The sequence below is a fragment of the Phyllobates terribilis genome, unplaced genomic scaffold (assembly GCF_046119375.1).
Source record: "Phyllobates terribilis strain yellow unplaced genomic scaffold, ASM4611937v1 Scaffold_1__5_contigs__length_1240528914, whole genome shotgun sequence".
NCBI lineage: Eukaryota > Metazoa > Chordata > Amphibia > Anura > Dendrobatidae > Phyllobates > Phyllobates terribilis.
In genome coordinates, this window is record NW_027362761.1 from 438,678,748 (window position 1) to 438,701,096 (window position 22,349).

Here is a 22,349-nt window from a genome sequence, read left to right on the forward strand (position 1 = left end):
CTCTAAGAGGTTGAAGCATCTTTGAGAACCTGTTTTGGTCGCCTATGACTTCACTAATGTGATCTTAGGAGACGATTTTGATTGGATTTCACAATTAAATAAAAGTATCCCCCCCCAAAAAATAGTATGTCGCACAATCCTCAGTGGAAGAACATTAAGTCCACGTTCGCACGTTGTGTATTTGGTGAGTTTTTTACCTCAGTATTTCTAAACCAAAACCAGGAGTGGGTGAGAAAGTGGTGACGCGTTTCTATTATAGTTTTCCTCTGATTGTTCCACTCCGGGTTTCGGATTACAAATACTGAGGTAAAATACTGAATGTGTGAACATGGCCTAATGGTTACAGACTCCTCACCTGTCTTGTATGTGATATTGTAAATTGAGGTCATTGATAACAAATGGATTCCTCAGCTTTGCATAAGCTACTGCTTTATCCAGCGGAAATCCTAAAGAACAAAAGAAAAGTGTTGTCAAACATACATTACATAATAAGCAGGCATTCCAATCAATGTATTGAGAATAAAAATAAAAGGAGGATAAGCACTAAATGTCTGCTCTATATAGACATAGTAGGGTCCCCAATTCAGAGCCGCCTCGGTGAGCAACTGCAGCTTCGGGGGAACACTCATCAAAATGGCTCTTGTGTAATAGTACATGTAGCTTAAACTGCCAATATCCACTGTTTGATGGGGCTACTCAAAGCTGATCTCTGGGCCATCACCCCATCAGTCACATTTTTAGAGGGGTCTTTGAGATGAAACACCCCCCATAACAGCACTAGATAAACATTACAACCTATATCTTGTGGATCATTTTATGCCGTTTGAAAAGCAATAACCAGCAATCAACCACAAAGTCTCCAGGCCGCCAGGATATTACTAGCACTAGGAGACTGATCAATAGACACAGAATTTAAGATATATGATGACCTGAAAGCTGCTCATGTGAATAAGTGCACACTGGAAGGAAATGACTGCGGCCATTCATCTTCTGTCTGTCTCTATTTTATGAAAGGGAAATAAAAAACAAAAAAAGTAAGAACCACAACCGGACAGAAGGGCCATAGGGTCATCACTGGTGGTCAGGAGCACCTGAGCTTGCTTGCTGGGGACGGTCCAAATTGGTGGCGTCATTGCTCTCCAGGGCTGTAAGCTAAGACAGCTTTACTTCATTCAGTAGTACAGGAAGAGAAGACGGACACTAATGCTGGTCGGATCCAGAAAGCGTCCTGGCAGCGCTTACAAACTCTATAGCAAAAAGCTTGTTAGCATTGCTCTGCTTGCACAGGAGACCCTGCAGAGGTGGCTGGTTATCTAGGCAATGAGCAGTAAAACCTATAGAATTAAAATATCTTGGCATCCTTGAAGACTGATAAATTATACCAATTAATAAAATTGAGAATTTGCTACACTTTTGCGCTATGCGGACAGTGAATCAGAATGAAATATACTGACCGGCTTTTACTACAAAGTCGTCAAAGGGAAGAGCTCAAGGTATAGCCGTAAAATTACACGACTTGCTGGTACATGTAGTACTAAATCTAGCAAATATGGGCCACTAGATCTAAATGGTGAGGTCTGTGGCATGAAATCTCAAATGCCAACATTACCAAGAGACACTATGGGAGGATGTACAGAGGCTGATCATATAGCTTGCCATGAGCTGTGCACTTGTTCTGATGAGGGCCATCTATTCGCACTCCCCTAATCTGGTGCGGAGGCCAGACAGCCAAGACTGATTGCTGCAGTAAGGAGAGGGGGAGACGCGGCTCTTCTGGCCATACCTCGTATCTCACTTATCTCCCCAGGGACATCAGGCAACATGAAATGCAACATGTTCAGCATGCTTGCAGCATTGGTTCAAATTACTAGCATCTACCAAAAACTATTGTGGAATTCATTTTACTTAAAATGTAACAGTCATTTTAATTTTAATTTCATAAATCAATAATTCACTTGAAAATAAGCAACTTTGTAATATATCTAAAAGAAATCTTTCTCCTTCTCCCCCAGGATTAATCATTCATTCTCAAAAGTCTCAATTCATGGGTAAAAATCTGTATTCAGTGTAGACAGTTTCCCCATTACGGAGATAGGAGATGGCAGTTGGTGCTCATAAAGTTCTATGGAGAACTGTAATTGTGTCTGCCGCTAACTCCCCTCTCTCTATAGAACTTTAAAAGGGCCAACTGCCACCTCCTACGGAGAGACGGGGGTCTCCAGCTAGAGGCAGTCACAGACGTTCTGCGGTGTCTATATTCACTGCAGATAGATTTTACCCGGGAGTTGACAATTTTGAGAATGAACGATCAGTCCTGGAGGAGAAAGAAGCAAATTTCTCTAATAAGATTCATTACAAAGTTTGTTTTCATGTGTACTACTGAGTTATAAAAAAAGAAATTAAGACGACGGTTACACAAAGTCTGTCCCCAAAGTTTGATGAAAAGCATCCTGTATACATTGCATCTTCATGTTAAAAAAAAAAATGCCAGTGAAAAGCTTTCCAACATATGAATGAAAAAGCTGCAACATATGCTGCAAATACTGGAGTGCTGGCAGGAAAAATACAGCGTAAATGCATGCATTTCTGAAGCACATTTTTTTCCATTTCATTTAAAAATGTGTGAACAATGGTGCAAAAAAAACGCTGAACGATTAGGCATGCAGGTGATGTGAATCTGCTTCAGATCGGCAAGGAAAAAATAAGCAACAGGTGCATGAGATTTCAGAAATCATATTCACTGGGACAGTAAAACGCGGCGTTTTCTTTGCGACAAAACCACAACATGTGATCATACTGCAGCAGAGGCATCTATCATCCAAAAATGTATTAAGGGATCTGTATAACAGATACATTGTGCATCCATTTAACAGATGCCATAACAGACTACAGGTGACAGATGTTGGATACAATAAATGAATTCCTGTGATGTCAGAGGGGGATGCATATAGAATGGGCTAGTATCCGCTCTATACATATTAATCCATGTATATAATGCGGTCTACTACATTGCCCTCCATCTAACTTATTGGGCCTCCTACTGAGACATCCAGCATGTACCTTGAGAGCTTCACCGACATATGCACTAACTGTAGCAGAAAAACGCAGTATGAACATAGCCTAAAAGTGTAGATTTGACTCATTACTGGCTGTTATGCATCTCATTGAAGGGGTTATCCGATTTTGGAAAAAACTCGGCTCAAAAAAAAAAACAAAAACAAAAAAATATTTAACATGTACTACTGGACACGCGAACTTCATCTGAAACTGGTCCAGCAAGCAAAACTGGATCATGTCAAATTGATGAAAAACGGATGGCTAATTAACCGATCCATTTTACATAGACTTCAATGTAAAAAAAAAAAACACAAATTCAGTTGAAATCAGTCTTTGTAGCCATACAAAAACAAAGGAAAACTCAATGGGACCCGAGGGACCACCCCACCTTAAGTCAAAGGGACCTGAGGGACCACCCCACCTTAAGTCAAAGGGACCTGAGGGACCACCCCACCTTAAGTCAAAGGGACCTGAGGGACCACCCCACCTTAAGTCAAAGGGACCTGAGGGACCCCACCTTAAGTCAAAGGGACCTGAGGGACCCCATCTTAAGTCAAAGGGACCTGAGGGACCCCACCTTAAGTCAAAGGGACCTGAGGGACCCCACCTTAAGTCAAAGGGACCTGAGGGACCCCACCTTAAGTCAAATGGACCTGAGGGACCCCACCTGGGCAGTGCAGCTGGAAATTGCTGCAATCCCTATCAGCTCAACTTGATAATCCGATCTGGCTTAATACATTACCTTTGGAGTGAAAGGAAATGAGGCAGTCACACAAAGGCCAGTTTTCCACCGATTCATTCAGTATGACGTCTTCTTCAAAAATAACCACTGTGATGTACTTGAATAGTGACAGACGCTCCAAGATTTCCTTCATAGGTTTTGACTTGGACTTTTTGGCCATTGCACAGATCCCCACCACAATTTGCCGTTCCGGCGGCTGCAACAGAAAGAATCCACTTATAGCTACTTATTGATTTAGTGTCTTAACAAGCCTCATCAGAAAAAGCATATTATATAGCTCTGAATGGCGGCTTTATTCGCTTTGTGGGTGCTACAGATTTAGATTAAAACACAGATTTAGTTTTGCTTACAATTACTGATGTAAAACACAAGTGTGAATGAAGCTGAAGGTCAACATGTAAATAAAAAAATATATAGAATCTTTTATGAAAGGGGTTTCCCGGTTATTGAAAATCCCTGTCGCACAGCAGCAGTTTAAAAAAAAAATAAAACAACAAACTGTGCTTTACTCACCCTGCTCAGGTCAAGTGTGGGGTCTTAGATGCTGCTCCAGGTGAATGGTATTGTCTGCAGTGCTGACGTCACATTGATAGTGCTGCAGCCAGTGAGCTAAGCAGCTCTGCCAGGGTTGATGACATAAGCCACTCAGCACAGCTGAGCTCACTGATTGGCTGCAGTGCTAGCAATGCGATGTCAGCGCTGCAGACAGTTAACTGTGACAGGGAGCAATGATGGAGTTGGACCTCGGGAGGGCGAGTAAAGAACAAACTGCAACTGCGGAATAGGAGTTTGTCGACACTGGAAAACCCCTTTAAAAGGGGTTGTTTAATCTAAAAAATGAAACGTCTGCAGTCACTCTGTCACTGCAAAATCATGAATCGCCCCAGCGCACGCACTGCGAGGATTTGCCATATACTGAGCCGGGAACTGTGGTGCTGTATGCAATATGCATACTGCTGGCCAGAGCCCGTCTAGTGGGCTTCATACATTTGTGTGGAGCGAGGCCGTGCCCACTGGATGGCCATGTCACTAGACATGGTCTTGCTTAATAGAAGTGTATGGAGCAAGGCTGCTCCCACTAGTCGGACTCTGGCCAGGAGTATGCATAACGCATATATCCCCACCGTTCCCAGCTCAGAAAGCGGCAAATCCTGGCAGTGCACAGTGCGCGCGCTGGGGAAAATACGAGTCTGCAGTCACACAGAATGACTGCAGACTTATCAAATTGACCGGACAACCACATTAAGAATAAAAAAGAAAACAAAAACTATACATAATTGGTATCTCCACATCAGTAAAAATCTGTATTATAACCTTAAAGAGGACCAAATTTTTCATTTTGCACTGGACACATGATGTGGCTGCCAAGAGGAATAAATGTTTGTTTTTTCTCTTAAATGGCTTTTCCCATGAACAAAAGTTCATTTTAATCAAGAGATCTTTGAATAATAATAAGTTTCATAATTGGATGTGTTTAAATAAAATGTTCCTATGCTGAGATAATGTTATAAATGTGCCCCTGCTGTGTACTGTGTAATGGCTGTGTCTGACCATGTACGGAACAAAAGAGTATACAAACATTTTTGCAGGGGATTGCAGCTTATTCTTTCTTTGAAGTAAAACATTGTTTAAAAACAGACAGGGAAATGTTTTACCCCACAAAAAGAATCTGCTGTGATCCCGTGCTGAAATGTCTGTATTCTCCTTTGCTTCCTCCCCTGCCCAGGAGATGTGGTATAATCAGACTGTGTTACATACACAGTCAGACACAGCCATTACCCAGGGGCACATTTATAAGATTATCTCAGCACAGGAACATTTTATTTAAGCACATCCAATTGTGGAAGTTTTTATTATTCCAAGATCTATTGATTAAAATCAACTTTCGTTCGTGGGAAAACCCCTTTAAATTTCGCTCCTCTGTTGTGGAGATATTAGCAATCAGTATTTGGCACCTAATGAGTTAGACTTAACAAAAGTTAAGTGGGTGCTATCAGACAGTTTTCACTGGGGGAGATCTACTTTATCTCCCTGTATCAGTTGCCCAATCAAACATGCAGCAACACACTGCAGAAAGAAAAACACCCCCCCCCACATTAGTTTACAGCAGATTTCTCAGTGTGAGATGTAATGATACAGCCCTGATCCCCTGGTCTAAGCTCCTACATAATTATAAAGCACAGATGACTAAAACCCTTCAGAACAGGCTGTCATTATATGTCTGACATGAGGGTAGCCTGCTCCGATCACACTGCAGAGCGGAATTACAAGTTGCCCTAAGCACAGCAGACATAAAAGTGTTACTGATCCCAGAGCAGACCGTGTGTGGGGGGGCGGGGGGGGGCAGAACTGACAGCACTGTGAGAGGAGGAGAGCTGATGGGTTCATAATGTGACACAGCTAAACTCAGCTGCACTTTCTAGTCATGCAGGTGGTTAGACCAGGAGATTAAAACCCTTACATCTCACACACTGAGAAACATGCTCTAAGCTATGGTGGCAGCATGTTTATCTTTTATTTGAGTTTGCTGCTTGCTTATTATTGGGCAACTCACACAGGAAGAAGTACACACCCCCAGTGATAATTTTTGATAAGTACATGTGGATATTAACTCATTAGGTGCCAAATACTTTGTTGATATCTCCAAAATGGAGATGCAAAATTAAGGGAAAAAAATAAATAAAAAAAGGTTTATCCTGCTCTGCAGCAACGGTTACATCATGTGTGCAGTTCAACGTGAAAAATTTGGTGAAAGGGCCACTTCAAAACTTTAACTTACCCCAAAAACAGTAAACCGTTAAAAAATAAAACACAAATGAAAAATACTGTTCTTCTTGCCTCCCCAAAGCAGACAAACATAATGAATGAAGTGAATTACATTTTTCATTTTAAAAAGGAACCAGTCACCAGAAAAAATGCTAGTAACCTGCAGATATGGGGTTAAACTGCAGGTTAATAGCGTTATTAATCTGCCCGGTGCCTGCATTTAGCCGACTGCTGCGGGGTGAAAATTAACTTTATTCCTCACAGCAGCGTTCTGGTTTCAGTCACGTGAGCGGCCCCCGGTGCGGGATCAGTCACTGCTCTGAGTATACAGAGACCGCTGTAACTGCGCCTCCGGCACTGACTGACAGTAGGCCCCAATGCAGAGCAGAGTGCCAGTCAAGGCCAGGGGCACTGTTACAGCCGCCTCTGTATACTCAGAGGTGACTGAACCCGTGCTGGCACCACCCCCATGGCGGAAGCCAGAACGGTGCCATGGAGAATAAAGTTAATTTTCTGTCCGCAGCATTTGGCTATGTGCGGGCAGGTTAATAACGCTATTAACCACAAATTAACCTCATATCTGTAGGTTAATAGCATTTTTTCTGGTGACAGGTTCCCTTTAAGTAGTGAATATTCTACCCTCAGAATAGTTGTTGCCTGGGCATGGGTTATGAAGCTCGGTGAGTAGTCACAGCTTCACTGTGCATGCCCAGGTAGAGAAGATGCACGAGAATCACTGAACTGAGGTGATGCACTGGGCAGTGCAGAGCGCATCAATAATGCCCAATGGGATGTGATTGCAATTACTAAGGCCAGGACTAGTCTGAATGAGTAGAACCTAGACAGAATAGTCCTTCTAAAAGCACCACTTCAGCTATTTTTTTTAATTTTACTGCTGGAGTGGTGCCACTAATCGGAGCTCCCTGCACTTACCAGCCACTGTCTTACGTTACTGGCAATGCTTCGGTCTGTCGTCTGCAGCCTGTGACCAGCTGCAGCGAGCTGGAGGTCACTTTTTAACGCAAGTCTATGAGAGCCAGTACGAGGCTGTCACAGACTTACATAGAGAGCTTGTGACCGTTACTTCTGACTTCTAGCGTGTGATAATGACCCTTCCTAAACATTCACACCCTGGCTACATAAATGGTACAGCATAACTACGGCCAAAGAAGCCTCAGACTAAGACAGAGAAAAATAGAACATGACACAATACGTACAGAGTCATACTCTTCGTCGTCATCATCTTCATCATCTTCAATGTTTGCAAAGAGATTGTCCACATTCTCAGCTTTGCCTTGATCCAAAGTCTCGTCAGATTCTTCACAACCCACAAAGAACCTTGGGATGTCGCCCTCCGTAGCGCTAACAGACATATTGGTAACTTTCTGTAGGGATCTGCATGTGCCCGAGTACACAGATGACTGATTGTGTAATTTGTCTAGCGCTGCTTAACAATGGGGAGGATAATTCAGCTTTTTAATCCAGCAGATCGTGCAATCACCATCTCTTCAGTCTCTGAATGGTATCACGTCTTCTCGTACAATCATCACAGGCAGCAGGTTTCCTCTTGAGGCCGCTGACTGTGTGCCACTCCTGAGCAGAAAAGAAAGAAGGATGAAATGCGACCATAGACTGTCCCCTGGTCTACAGCGAAGGCTGGCATAGAAGTGTAGTCTAACCTAGCCATTCGGTAACCTAGACCTTCACCTCCCACCGACCAGACACCATGTTTCTGCCATTTCAGGAAGGAACTTGTAATTTGAGGATAGTGAGCTTAGGTGGGACATTAGTGGGTAAGAAGTCGCCATTGTTTCATTTGCCATAAATAGGAATCTAGCTTTAAAGGGTATTTAATGATGGTTTCCAAACGTCTATATACAGAGAAATGCTGAGCGGAAGATTGTCTTTTCCACGGAACAAAGGAACCTTTATTGGGCATTTTAACAAAAGATTTCTTTATCCTGCCGGAACGTGCACATTTAAGAGAATTTCTGAGCAGTTCAACACTATAAAGTACAAGACAGGCTGCCGATAAGCACTTCTCTCTTCATCCCGCATTATCCAGCCTCACAGGGGGGTGTGCTTTTATCTAGAAACCAGAGTCAAAGGGGTCTCATAGAATTATACAAAACTGACACAAAAGGTAGGGAAATTGATGAAAAAAAATGAAATAATTACTTACAACTAAAATCCCCTGCTGCTACAGTGGTCCCTGGGGTCAGCAGAACTATATATTGTTATTCATTCTGTGTGTTCTGCTCTTTAAAGACATTCTGCAATACATACTTCATACATAGATTATAGGCCCTTCATTAAACCATTGAATAATATGAATCCAAGTTTATTAATACTATGAGATATAAGCATACTTAAATACATATACATATTAAGTGCATTTGGATCAAATACATGGGAAAACGAGGATAGAAACTGCATCAAATAAACAGCTAGCCGGTATAAAGTAATAAGCATATAATAGATAAATTTAACCTAAACCCAGAAGGACCAGAGTACCAAGGCACCAAATTTGTTCAAAGAAACAGGAGGGAATGTTACCAAGTACAAAGCACTGACAGATGCTTAGCATCGGGCTGCGGCCACATAGGAAGCGCATAGATATTAAAATGAACCCGCCACTAGACTCACGCTGCCTGAATCCGAGCGTGGCTGTGCAATTGTGGGCAGATCTGCTACTATGAAACACTGCGGATCCCCACCCGTCTTCTCCTTCTGCGCTCCAGGTTGCAGTGTCTCTTCCTATGTGCACACATTGGCAGGTCTGTCCCATCAACTGGAGAGGGACTAGAGGAAGGCGGCCGGGGACCGCGCTAGACTAGTCAGGTCTCTCCCTATAGTTCCCAGATGGCTTTTCGGGGCTCCGGTCCTGCTCTGCCTTTATTCACATTTACATCATTTGACATATGGTACGGTTTTATTAGTAGAGGTTAGGACCGTCCCAAATAGGGTCACCTTTACGTGGTGGGATGGCTTACATTTTTTTGATCAAAATTATGTTACCTATCTTATTTTCATGCACTATTGCCATTTATTTATTGAAAGGTATTTGCTCATTCGGTTTTTATCTTAGGTTTTACATAACCTTGTACGTCATCACATCAACAATCATCCGCTTCATCAGGAATATATTACACCACCACGTGTAGGTGGCCAAAGTGGACAAGAGTAATAATAGAAATATTTTCTATAGAAATATATCTCTGAATAATTGCTGGCATTCTTCTCCAGCTTTGGCATGACTGTGTTACAGGGAATGTCACCTAGATTTTTTTTAGCCAATTAGCCAATTAGAACCAGATACTTTTTTTTTCTGATTATTGGTACGGCCATCTTGTCTGAGCAGTTGATATCAGCATTCAGAGATATGCTTTATAGCAGGGATGTCCAATCTGCAGCCCACAGGCCACATGTGGCCCAGGAAGGCTATGCAGTACTCCTCCCAGTTCTCCGTCCCAAATTACATCCCGGGGGGCTGGCCGTTTTGGGAAGAACCAGGGGAGACGACAGGAGCACCTAGACGGCAGTGAGTGGAGACGTAGAACAAAATTGTTTTCTGTCAGTCAATGCCCAAAGACCAGGAACCAGAGGAATGAACAAAGGTGGGGCAATAAGGAGGAAGTGGAGCATGAAGCACAGACTGAAAGACAGACTGAAAACAAAATTAAAGGGGTTTTCCCACGAACAAAAGTTCATTTTAAAAATTGTCTGTGTCTGACAGTGCACAGAACATACCACGGCTCCTGAGCAGGGGAGGAAGCAAACGACAATACAGACAACACAGCAGAGGATCACAGAGGATTTATTTTGTGAGGTAAAATATTGCTTAAAAACAGGCAGTGAAATGTTTTACCTCACAAAATGAATCCTCTGCGATCCCCAGCTGTAATGTCTGTATTGTCTAAGCTACCCTAGCCACTCCATGTTAGACAGGCTCACTGGAGGTTTCTTTCTTGGACCCAGGCTGGGTCTGTACTGGTCTTCAGGGGCCCCTTGTGCGACCCTACACAGTGACAAATGTGGTTATATGGTTACGTGCTGGTCCACTTATCTTAATAAAACAAACTGCAGTTCTGCATAATCAGTGTAGTTTTCAAGGGAAAAACCAACTTTGGTGACATCACAGTCATGTAACCAAAGGTCCATGTGTGGCCCGAGACAACTCGTCTTTTTCCAATGAGGCCCAACAACGCCAAAATGTTGGACACCATCTTATGTCATTTATTTTAACCACTTCAGGGTTCGGAAACCTTAAAGTGCTTAAAAGAAGTGATATGCTCATTCTTCATGCCAGTTCCTGCTCGGACACAACCAAAAGAACAATGGCAGAACCACCAGTGATGCCACTTCAGGAACATGACCGCTGAGGGTATCCTAAAGCGGGAAGGCTCGGCAGGTGCACCGGCGTCTAAGAGAGTCTGTCTGCACATAGCCTTCTGGTATTTTTACGATAAGTAGAAATACAATTTGTCTTTAAGAAGTTTTCAAAAGTGGCTGCAAATTCTTATTGTGTAATTTTGCATTCACACATTTGTGTGTCACAATGTGTGAGTCTCCTGAGCCAAACGTGACATCCCTATAGGCACATACGAGGCGGTCAAGTTCGGTTCAGGACCGTGACACACAGTAGGTGTGAATGTTGCATTATGCAGCTAAAAAATATATTGTGCACAAATGGCAATTCGCAGCAAGACATACATCGTTTTGCTACAATGTAATTGGCCACTCTGCACATGCTAAAGCACCCAAACCACAACTAGGATTGTTTTTGAGGCATGTTTGTGCCTCTTTTTTTCTTTTTAAAACACACTAATAGGTGCAATCAAAACACACCAAACAGATAAGGTAGAGACTTCTCAAGAATTCACCTGAACCCTAGCCGCTCAGCAGTGATTTATGGCTGACACGGACGTCTGTCATCCGCTGTGAGCAGTGTGGGGAGAGGCTACAGGAACACGCTCATCATCTATACACTGGACTCATATTATGTGTCCCGTGTATTCTCAAAAATGCTCCTATAGGCCAATCTTTGTGTCACTTTAGCTAACATTTCCCAAAATAGGACACCATAGTCTAATGTCAGATTCCCATTAATAAAATACTACATGTAACCTTACTGAAGGAAAGAAAGCCTGACTTCTTCCCGCCACGCTGTGCTGCACTAGCTGACAGAAGCCAGACTGTCTTTAGACACTTTTCTTTTCAAGGGTGATAAACAAAAGTTAAAAGCCAAGAAAAACTGAGAGACATTTTTAATATATAACAGCATCATACTAATGATTTATGACTTATTTGGAGGAACACTTATGGCAGCACACCGGCTTGCGTCACCCGGCTGTGTTTCTTAGCAACTATACAAATGTCTGCCAATACGCAACAAATTATCTCAACGATGCCATTCAGAAAATAAAGGGGAAGAAAAAAAATTTAAAAACTAAAAGAATTCACAACTAATTGGTGGCAAATCAGCCAACTACAGAGTACAACAATCAAGGGAGGCGGCTGCATTAAAGGGTTTGTCCCCTACTAGGCTTTCCCTTATTAGCTACAAAAAAAATGTATGGTTTGTTTTTCGTTTTTAATCTGCCACAATTTTAAAAGCACATCGAGAAGTGCCATTCCCTCCAGCTTATCCCCCCACTTTTTGTGTGTGAACGGCTGTCAACCAGGAAAGGAAAAGACAGGCGCTCTGACCGATGTCTCTCTGTCCTCACACATAGTTCCCGTCCTGTCAGTCTAGGGCAGAGACGCAGGGAGAAGGAATAGTCATCGTAGTCGCATCATCCCCGGCCACAGTTTCTAAAATATGTTTTCTCTGACGTGTTGCATCGACAATAATAGAGCTGGTCTTCATGTTGCCCACAACCCACAGTTCAGGCAGAATGAATCTGCGGACTGGTTGCCTTTAAGTGACTGCAGTAAATTTGTAAGCACATAGGTGACCTGGCCCCTCAGCACAGGGCACGATAATGCTAACAGGGAGAAAAAAGATAATCAACAACTGACCCACCAGTAAGTGAATATATGTTCATTTCTACGCTTCATACAGTACAATAAACACTACCTAAAACAGGGGGTACGGCTCACATTGCAGCCCTAAGGATTAGCCATGTTTCAGCTAAAAGGGGAGAACGTATAACAAAAATAATACCTTCACAGCTCTCCTGGCACAATATAAGTGTCAGTTACAGTTTGTAAATGGTCAACGGAGACAGTCAGCACTGATGTCTGGCAGTACACAGCACTTGCCCCACCGCCGTTCCCCATTCTCTGAAGCCGTCAGGTTCAGGTAAGGAGACCCACGGATGGTCTGAGCATCAAGGTCTGTACTTGGACATCTGAATTCAACCAAGGAGTAGTGATGAGCGCAAGTGCTCGTTACTCAAGCTTCCCGAGGGTGCTCAGGTATGCACAGAGTATTGCGGGTGCTCGGGCAAGTCCCCACGACCGCATGTTTTGCAGCTGTAAGACAGCCACAAAACATGCAGGGACTGCTTGACATAAACGGGCAATCCCCGCATGTTTTGTGACTATAACAGCTGCAAAACATGCAGGCGCGTCGACTCGAACATGTGACCCGAGCACCCGCAATACTCAGTGCATACCTGAGCACCCTAGGCAAACTCGAGTAACGAGCATTAGCGCTCATCACTATGGACTCATTTAGACATCAGTTCTCATGTACGAGTTCCATCTGTGTTTTTCGCAGATAGAACTCGTACCTAGTATATAGTCTATAGGGCTGTCCACAGATCAGATTTTTTTTTTGTCCTTGCAAAGTTGCAGAGACATGTCTGATCAAAATTGGCAATGCAAGACTATGAGACAGTGTGGGGGAATCGAACAGCACTCGGGTGCCATCCCAGTTCTGTCAAATTTTTCAGGGACATCTGGATGGTAGAGAAACTTTTTTTTCTCATCTGAGAAAAACTGATGAAACTCAGATGACACTGATGAAAATCATCGTTAAAAGTGTTTTCTCATATGTGAAAAAAACTGAAGTCTGAATGAGCCCTAATGTTGTAAAGGATAGGAGATAATTTGCAATTTATTATTTTTACATACATGAAAATCACTGATGAAAGACTGATGTTAAATACTGACCAAACACTGATGGAAGTCGGATCCAAAACACTGATGAACAACGGTCCATATCTTTTACATACTAGAAGTATCACGGATGTCTGAGAGAGGCCTTATTCAGAAAGGAGGGGAATCAATATAATAAGAGGTAATTTCACCAATAAAAACTCTCTCTTCACAAAGATTATTATATCCCCCTCTTAACAGGCCACATGTGGCTCGCTTCCCAGACTAAAGCTCGTTCATCTTTTTAATGTGACCTAAATCATACATGATGGGATTTGTGCACAGTAATTCCTACAGTCAAATGCTCCATTAATACACAATTAACTATACAGTAATTATTAACAAGCATTTTGGGGTATCACTTATCAGCATTTCTCGTTTCTTTACAAGTCTACATAGCTTCATCGCAGCTGAAAGCCATAGGACTATATAATGAGCCTTACCACTCATACTAAGCAAGAATTCTACTTTTATCTTACTAGTAACAATGGGGATATATTGATAGAAATCAAACCTAAGTATCATAGCTTTCTGTATTTTATTTATGGGAACGGTACAGACTTGGGGGAAAAAAACAGCATGTTCACCATTCTGTAGGGTTTCTTTTTAGCGCATTACTATTTTTCTTCCCTTCTTCCAGGAGCTATAACTTGATTTATTTCTGTTGTCACAGCTGTACAAGAACTTTTTTTTTTTTCGTGGGACGAAATCAGATTATTCAGGGTAGTACGGTTATAGCAATACTTACATTTTTTTTCAAAGTGGTGTAAATAAAAATTAATTGGTTTGTGTCACTATTTTCTAAGACCCGTAATGTTTTTATTTTTCCAATCGATGGAGCCGTAGGGGAACTTGTTTTTTTTTTTTTTGCAGAACAAGCTGACATTTTTATTGGTCCTATTTAGGCTACATTTGTTTTGATCGTTGCTTATTGCAGGTTTGTTGGAATTCTGGCGACTGAAAAAAAAACAATTCTGGTGTTAAAAGTTTATTTTTATCATCAATTAACAAAATCCAAAGTAAGTGAGCAAAAGAGAAATCTAAATGTAATCAATATTTGGAGTGACCGACCTTTGCTTTAAAAACAGCATTAGTTGTTGAACAAAGTCCTAGTGAGGTGTATGAGTAACCAAATATATGAAACGTGATATTGATCATCTTCAGATGTAGGCTGAAACAGTCATTATCTGAAACTGAACAGTTGTGTAGAAGGGTTAAAGGGACTGTCAGCACAGAATGGCTGTTCAATCCAAGTACAGGTGCTCGGTGCTTCATGGAGGCGTCAATCATTTAAATACACCTTCCCATCTATCTCCATCACCCCCATTCTTTCATTGACAGCTCTGGCGTCAGAGCAAGAGAAGGGCATAGATCGAGCGATATCAGGTAGGTGGAAAGATGCACTTTAATGTTTCACCACGCTGAGATGCACTGAGTGGCTGTATTTGATTTGAACAGTCATTCTGTTCTGTGCTGACCATCCCTTTAAAACTGGGTGAGGAACAGCCAAACTCTGCTACAAAAAGGTGCGGATGTAGAAAACAGTTTAATGCCACAGGTCATACACCATGGCAAGACTGAGCACAGCAACAAACCGCAAGGTATGAGGGGCGTTCATTAAAGATTTCCCCTGACCCACTTCTATTTATCACAGGAAGCTGAAACGTCACATGTGTAATGATATAAGTCTCTATAGGTTGTGTCAATTTGCAACTCAGAACTGATAACGGTCTTGATTTTACAGGTGCTGAAGTGTTGTGAGGTTTGATAATGGACTCAGTGGAATACAGAGCAGTCATCAAGTTCCTTTACTTGAAAGGAAGCACACCAAAGGAGACATTTGATGAGATGAAAGGTTTATGGTAATGATTCCCCATTATGTGATGTAGTAATGAACTGGCATCGTCAATTGAAATGTGGTCGAACTTCGATGCAAACAGCTCCAATTCAAGGGCGACCCCACTCTGCTATTGATGAACACACCATCCAGCAAGTGAAGGTCGCCATTTTGGAAAATCGCCACATAACCATTCGCCACCTAGCCCAAAATGTCAAGATTAGTGTGGAGTTCGTGTAAAAAATCATACAAGACCATTTTCACATGCATAAGGGATCCGCTCGCTGGGTTCCCCGGCTGCTCACACCTTTCCTGAAGCAGGAACGAGTCGAATGCTCTCAGGCTCTATTGACTATTTGCCATGGAAACCAGGAGGATTTTTTCAACAGAATGATCACACAGGATGAAAGCTGGGTCCATCACTATCATCCTGAGACTAAAGTCCAGTTGATGCAATAAAAGCATCATGACTCGCCGCATCCAAGGAAGGCACATGCCCAACCCTCGACAGACAAGGTTTTGCTCACAGTATTTTGGGACCAGCATGGAGTAGTATTGAAGAATTTTCTAGCAAAGGGTACCATGATCACTGGGGCATACTATGCTTCACTGCTGTGGAAATTGCAGGAGGCCATCAAAACCAAGAGACGTGGCATGCTCACCAAAAGGTGTCCGCCTTCTGCAAGACAATGCACTAGTTCACAACTCACATGTTGCCCAAATGGAAGCATGCTCCTGTGGCTTTGAAATTCTACCGCATCAGACTTCAACCTCTTTCCAAAAATTAAGTTATTTTTGAAGGGCAAGCATTTTCCAGTTGATGAGACTCTGGATTCTGAAGTCACAATGTGGCTTTTGGAGCAACCTGTAGACTTCTACAAGCGAGGTGTTTACAGTTGCTTAACCCCTTTACAACCCAAGGTAGTTTGCACGTTAATGACCAGGCCAATTTTTACAGTTCTGACCACGGTCACTTTATTTTATTTTTTTTTTATTATTAGGGAGCTATAAGGGTTAAAAGTTGACCGGTGATTTCTCAATTTTCCAACAAAATTTACAAAACCATTTGTTTTTTAGGGACCACATCACATTTGAAGTCACTTTGAGGGGTCTTTATGACAGAAAATACCCAAAAGTGACACCATTCTAAAAACTGCACCCTTCAAGGTGCTCAAAACCACATTCAAGAACTTTATTAACCCTTCAGGTGCTTCACAGGAATTTTTTGAATGTGGAAGAAAAAAAATGAACATTTAAACTTTTTTCACAAAAATGTTACTTTAGACCCAAATTTTTTTATTTTCGCAGGAGTAACAGGAAAAAATGGACCCCAAAATTTGTTGTGCAATTTCCCCTGGGCACGCAGATACCCCATATGTGGGGAAAAAAAACACTGTTTGGGCGCACGGCAGGGTTCGGAAGGGAAGGAGCGCCATTTGACTTTTCTAGAATTTATCTAGATGTGTGGTGAGCACCTTGAACCCCCAGGGGCTTCACAGAAGTTTATAACATTGAGCCGTAAAAATAAAATTTTCACATTTTTCCCACAAAAAGGTCTTTCAGCCCCCAATTTTGCATTTTCATAAGGGTAACAGGAGAAATGGCACCATGCAGTTTGTTGTGCAATTTCGCCTGAGTAAGCAGATACCCCATATGTGGGGGAAAACAACTGCTTGGGGGCACTGCAGGGTTCGGAAGGGAAGGAGCCTTTTGACTCTTTGATTGTAAAATTTGCTTGAATAATTAGCGGACGCCATGTTGCGTTTGGAGAGCCCCTGATGTTCCTAAACAGTGGAAACCACCCACAAGTGACACCATTTTGGAAACTAGACCCCTTAGGGAACTTATCTAGATGTGTGGTGAGCACCCTGAACCCCCAAGTCCTTTACAGAAGTTTATAACATGGAGCCGTGAAAATAAAAAAAATAAATCAAAAAATCAAACTTTTTCCACAAAAATGATGTTTTAGCCCCAATTTTTTTATTTTCACAAGGGTAAGAGGAGAAAATGGACCCCAAAAACTTTTGTGCAATTTTTCCCGAGTACGCCAATACCCCATATGTGGGGAAAATACAGTGTTTGGGCGCACGGCAGTGTTCAGAAGGGTAGGAGCACTGTGTGACTTTTTGAACGCAAAATTGGCTGGAATCGAGAGGGGATGCCATGTCGCGTTTGGAGAGCCCCTGATGTGCCTGAATAGTGGAAACCCCCCACAAGTGACCTCATTTTGGAAACTAGACCCCTCAAGGATTTTATCAAGGGGTATAGGGAACATTTTGAACCCAGAGGTACGACACAGAATTTGATGACATTAGGTTATCATATTTAATAATTTGTCATTAGTCTTGAGTGCAAGTGCTCGCTACTTGAGTTTGCATCGGGTACTCAGGTATGCACTATGTATCACAGGTGCTTGAGTGACATGCTCGAGTCCCTGCCCGCATGTTTCACGGTTATTAGACACCCAAAAAAACTATGTGGGGATCACTCGTGCATGCCAGGCAATCCCTGCGAGGTTTTTTTTTGGCCGCGAAGCACATGGGGCAGAGACTCGAGCACCCGCGATATTCAATGCATACCCAAGCTCCCGATGCAAACTCAAGTAGCGAGCACTTGCGCTCAACACTAGTTGCCATAGTCATTTTTTTTTTTACTTTTGAAAAAAATCCCAACCCTAACCTCTAGCCCAACCCCTAGCCCTAAGCCAACCCCAACCCCAACTCTAGCACAACCCCAACCCCAACCCCAACTTTAGCACAACCCTAACCCGAGAGTTTTTTTTACACCATTCCTCGTGAGGTATAAGTGACTAGTGACTTTATTCTTCGGGTCGGTGGGTCTACAGAGATACCAGAATCATATCGGGTTTTTATGATCGACAGCTGTCACACACTAAAAGATGCATTTTTTTGTAAAATCTAGTTTTTGCATCGCCATATTTTGAGAGCTATAATTTTTCCATATTTTGGCTGACAGAGTCATGTGATGGCTTGTTTTCTGTGGGATGAGTTGACATTTTTATTGGTGTCATTTTCAGGCACGTGACTTTTTTGATCGCTTTCTATTCCGATTTTTGGGAGGCAGAATAAACAAAAAACAACAATTCAGGAATTGTTTTTTTTTTTTTTGATTTTTTTTTTATTATGTTCCGCGTGTGGTAAAATTGATAAGGTAGCTTTATTCTTCGTGTCAGTACGTTTACAGCGGTACCACATTTATATAGTTTTTCTATGTTTTGGTGCTTTTACATAAAAGCTATTTTATAGAAAAAATAATTTTTTTGCATCGCTTTATTCTGAGAGCTATAACTTTTTTATTTTTCGGCTGATGGAGCTTTATGGCGGCTTGTTTTTTGCGGGACAAGATGACGTTTTCAGTGGTACCATCTTTATTTATATTCGTCATTTTGATTGCGTGTTATTCCATTTTTTGTTTGGCTGTATGATGATAAAGCATTGTTTTTTGCTTCGTTTTTTATTTTTTATTTTTACAGTGTTCACTGAAGGGGTTAACTAGTGGGACAGTTTTATAGGTCAGGTCGTTCCGGACGCGGCGATACCAAATGTGTGTACATGCATACATTATTTTTTTCATAATATTTATCGATGGGTACATATTTTTTTTTGGGGGGGGGGTGGATTATTTTTTTTATTTTACTTTCTTACACTTTTTTTTTTTTTTTTACTTTTATACTTAGTCCCACTATGGAACTTGCACTTTTTTTATTCTGATCGCCTGCATAGCAGAGGGATGGTGCACCGGCTGTCAGCTCTGCACAGGAAGAAGATATTTTTGTCATGCACTGCGCATGACAAAAATATCTTCCTACTGTCTGGTGACCCGGATGTTGTCATGACGACATCAGGTCGTCATGGCAACATCCGGGAAGCAGCGGCAGAAAGCGCAGGAGGCCGGAAGAGGAGGTGAGTATTGAGATCACCTCCCCTTGCCACCGCAATGCTGCGATCGACTTAGATCGCAGCATTGCGGGGGTTAATGTGCCGGGAGCGGTGTGAGGAATGCCTGTTTTTCCAGCATTCCTCACATGTATTAAATCTGTCAAACAGTTGCAAATCATGCTCACAGAGCAACGAAAACTTAAAGCCCGAGCACGCTATAAATACTCAGTGCTCGGCCGAGTATACTCGGCGAAAGGGTTAACCGAACATACTGTAATTATTAGTGATGAGCGAGTATGTAAAAGATTATGTTAAAAACACATTGCTTACGGATGCTAGTTGAGAAAAATTGCATTGAACTCGCATGAGGCTTGTCCTACTTTTAAGGAGCGACATCGGAGCGATTTTCTATACGTGAATATGAGCAAGCCCTCAGGTTGTGTGCCCACTATGCGTTTAAGCGTTTCCGCAGCGGAAAAACGCTGCAGAAACGCTTAAAAGACGTGTGGTAGAAGGCCTGCCATGTTCCCCAATGATAATCCGCATGTGCTGTGCACATGCTGCGGAAATTTCCGCTGCGGATTATCATTGCGGAAAAAAACGCAGCACTACCAATTATTTTGCGGAAATGCTGCTACCCGCCATTGACTTGCACTGAAACACATGGATTCCGCATCACTGCATCTGTAGATGCGCATTCCACGAGTTTCAATGTGCGGATGGTACCCGAGTATGGAGGACAGGAGACTCTCCTCCGGACCCAGGTACCATAGAAACTGTGAAAAAAAGATAAAATAAAAAATAAATGTTATATTTACCTTCTGATGGCCCCCACTGCACTCGTCCTCCCATGCCGGCAGATCGCGGTGGACTGGAGGACCACGGCAGGTCCTTCAGTGCAGTGTACCGCGATCTGCCAGCAGCCAGGACGGAACGAAGCAAGAATGCGAGGGCCATCAAAAGGTAAGTATATATTTATTTTTTTATTTTTAACCATTCTTTTGGTCACACTATATAAATCCATGCCATTTGTATGGATTTATATAGTGTGACCAAGTTGACAAGCACTTTCCAAGTGATGCTAAAATCGCTTGGAAAGCGCTTGTCAACCCGCATGCAGAAATGCAAGTGAAGAACGCTTCACTTCCACTTGTCCCTGGCAGGCAAAACGCATCTACAATCCGCATCTACAATCCGCATCTACAATCCGCATGCGTTTTTTCTGCCAGGGAGATGCAGAAACGATCATGAAAAATCCGGAGCATTTCTGCATCGTGGGCACATAGCCTAAGGTGGTTTTTATCCACAGCAAAATCTATATGTCACATGCATATTTATTTGCAGGTTTGCACAGGGTTTAACTTTCTGCATTGTAAGAGTGAAATTCACAAAGAATTGGATGCTACAGATTTCAAAACCCGCAATGGAGATACATTTGCACAAAAAATATCCAAAACATGGAAAGGAAATGTTTAACATCTCTTTCTTAGCAGGCACCTTAATACGCTGCAGATCCTCTGTTTACACAGCCGCACCGTGTCCATATAACCTGAAGGCTACGTTCCCACTTAAGGCTGTGTAACCACGATGCGTTTTTTAAGTGTTTCCGCAGCGGCAAAAACACTGCAGAAATGCTTAAAAAACACATGGTAGAAGGCCTGCCATGGTCCCCAATGATAATCCGCATGTGTTGTGTACATGCTGCGGATCATAGCGGAAAAAAACACAGCACTACCAATTATTTTGCGGAAGAGCTGCGTTTTCGCCGCCATTGACTTGCATTGGAAAAACAGGAATGTACAATCCGCATGTACAGTCCGCATGCGTTTTTTCTGCCAGGGAGATGCAGAAACGCTCAGGAAAAATCCGGAGCATTTCTGCATCGTGGGCACATAGCCTAATGCTGCGTTTTCATTTCACTTTCTTACATGTTTTCCGCAGGTGTCTGCACTAAAATATACAATAGCAATCTACTCCGTTTATTGCATTTTTGTTGCGTTTTCCCAAGCAGATTTGACAGTTTATTTCAATGCGTTGTAGTGAGAAATGTGGCGATTACGCACTATGTAACTGACATTTTACATTCCCAAAATACAAGAACAATTCCTATATGTCTGCATACCAACTACTCCTTTAACCATCTCATGTCCAGATAGAAATGCACAAGAGACTGGTCCTTTTCTCTGCAGCTAAGAGGAGAAAGCAGCAGATCAGCTCTCGGGGTAATTGGGTGCTTTGTCACCATGTTCCCCAATGACAGAACCCACCCTGCGTTATTACACAACCGCACGCAATAGATGCGTACGTTACAGGCTTTCACTGGCATCATTCCTTGCCAGCTGCCCCTTATTCACCTCAACTCATCTCTACGTCAGTAGTTTTTAAGGGAACCCGACATGAGTAAATTGACAATTAAGCGGTCCCTATGCTCCTGCAGGAAATTACATGATAAATAACAATGGTGTTTGTAGCCAAACTAAACGATTTGTCATTTTGTCAAGAGTTATTAACTAAAAATTTGTCTGCATTTAAAACAGTGACCCTGAGTCATCAGGAGGTCCAGCATCCTGGCCTAGTCACCGAGTCATCCTTGGAGAAACATACTCCTCCTCTGCTCGAATTGCTCTTTTAGACTACATTCCCACCATGAGTTTTTAGTGAGTTTTTTACGCTGCGTATTTTAAAAAAAAAAATGCAAGTGACCCATTTTATTTAGCAGGTGCAGAAAATCTAACATGAAAAATTCACCAAAAGCTCATTGTGGGAACGTAGCCTTACAGTCCAGGTTCAGAACACCTCTGGACTGGATTGTATGCGCCCTTAGTAAGCCTGGTAAGGCTGAGGCATGCACACACCTTGGCGTACCGCATATGACAGTGCACAGAGCCTGGACCTTAAAGAAGAATGTGCAGTATTTTAAAGACGTCTGCGTTGACGTCACAAA

At 42.4% G+C, this 22,349-nt stretch overlaps 1 protein-coding gene across 19 annotated transcripts in view; it reads right to left on the reverse strand.

Moving 5' to 3' along the window:
* The window catches only part of PPIP5K2 (diphosphoinositol pentakisphosphate kinase 2), a 203,389-nt gene that overhangs the window by 127,813 nt on the left and 53,227 nt on the right, over positions 1–22,349 (reverse strand). For all 19 annotated transcript variants that reach the window (XM_073677700.1, XM_073677710.1, XM_073677756.1 and 16 more), the window contains 3 exons: positions 7,783–8,158; positions 3,800–3,995; positions 356–446 (listed from right to left, as the gene is read on the reverse strand). In XM_073677700.1, the coding sequence (XP_073533801.1) occupies positions 356–446; positions 3,800–3,995; positions 7,783–7,938 (443 nt within the window). In that variant the 5' untranslated portion in view covers positions 7,939–8,158. The remainder of the gene's footprint in view (positions 1–355; positions 447–3,799; positions 3,996–7,782; positions 8,159–22,349) is intronic.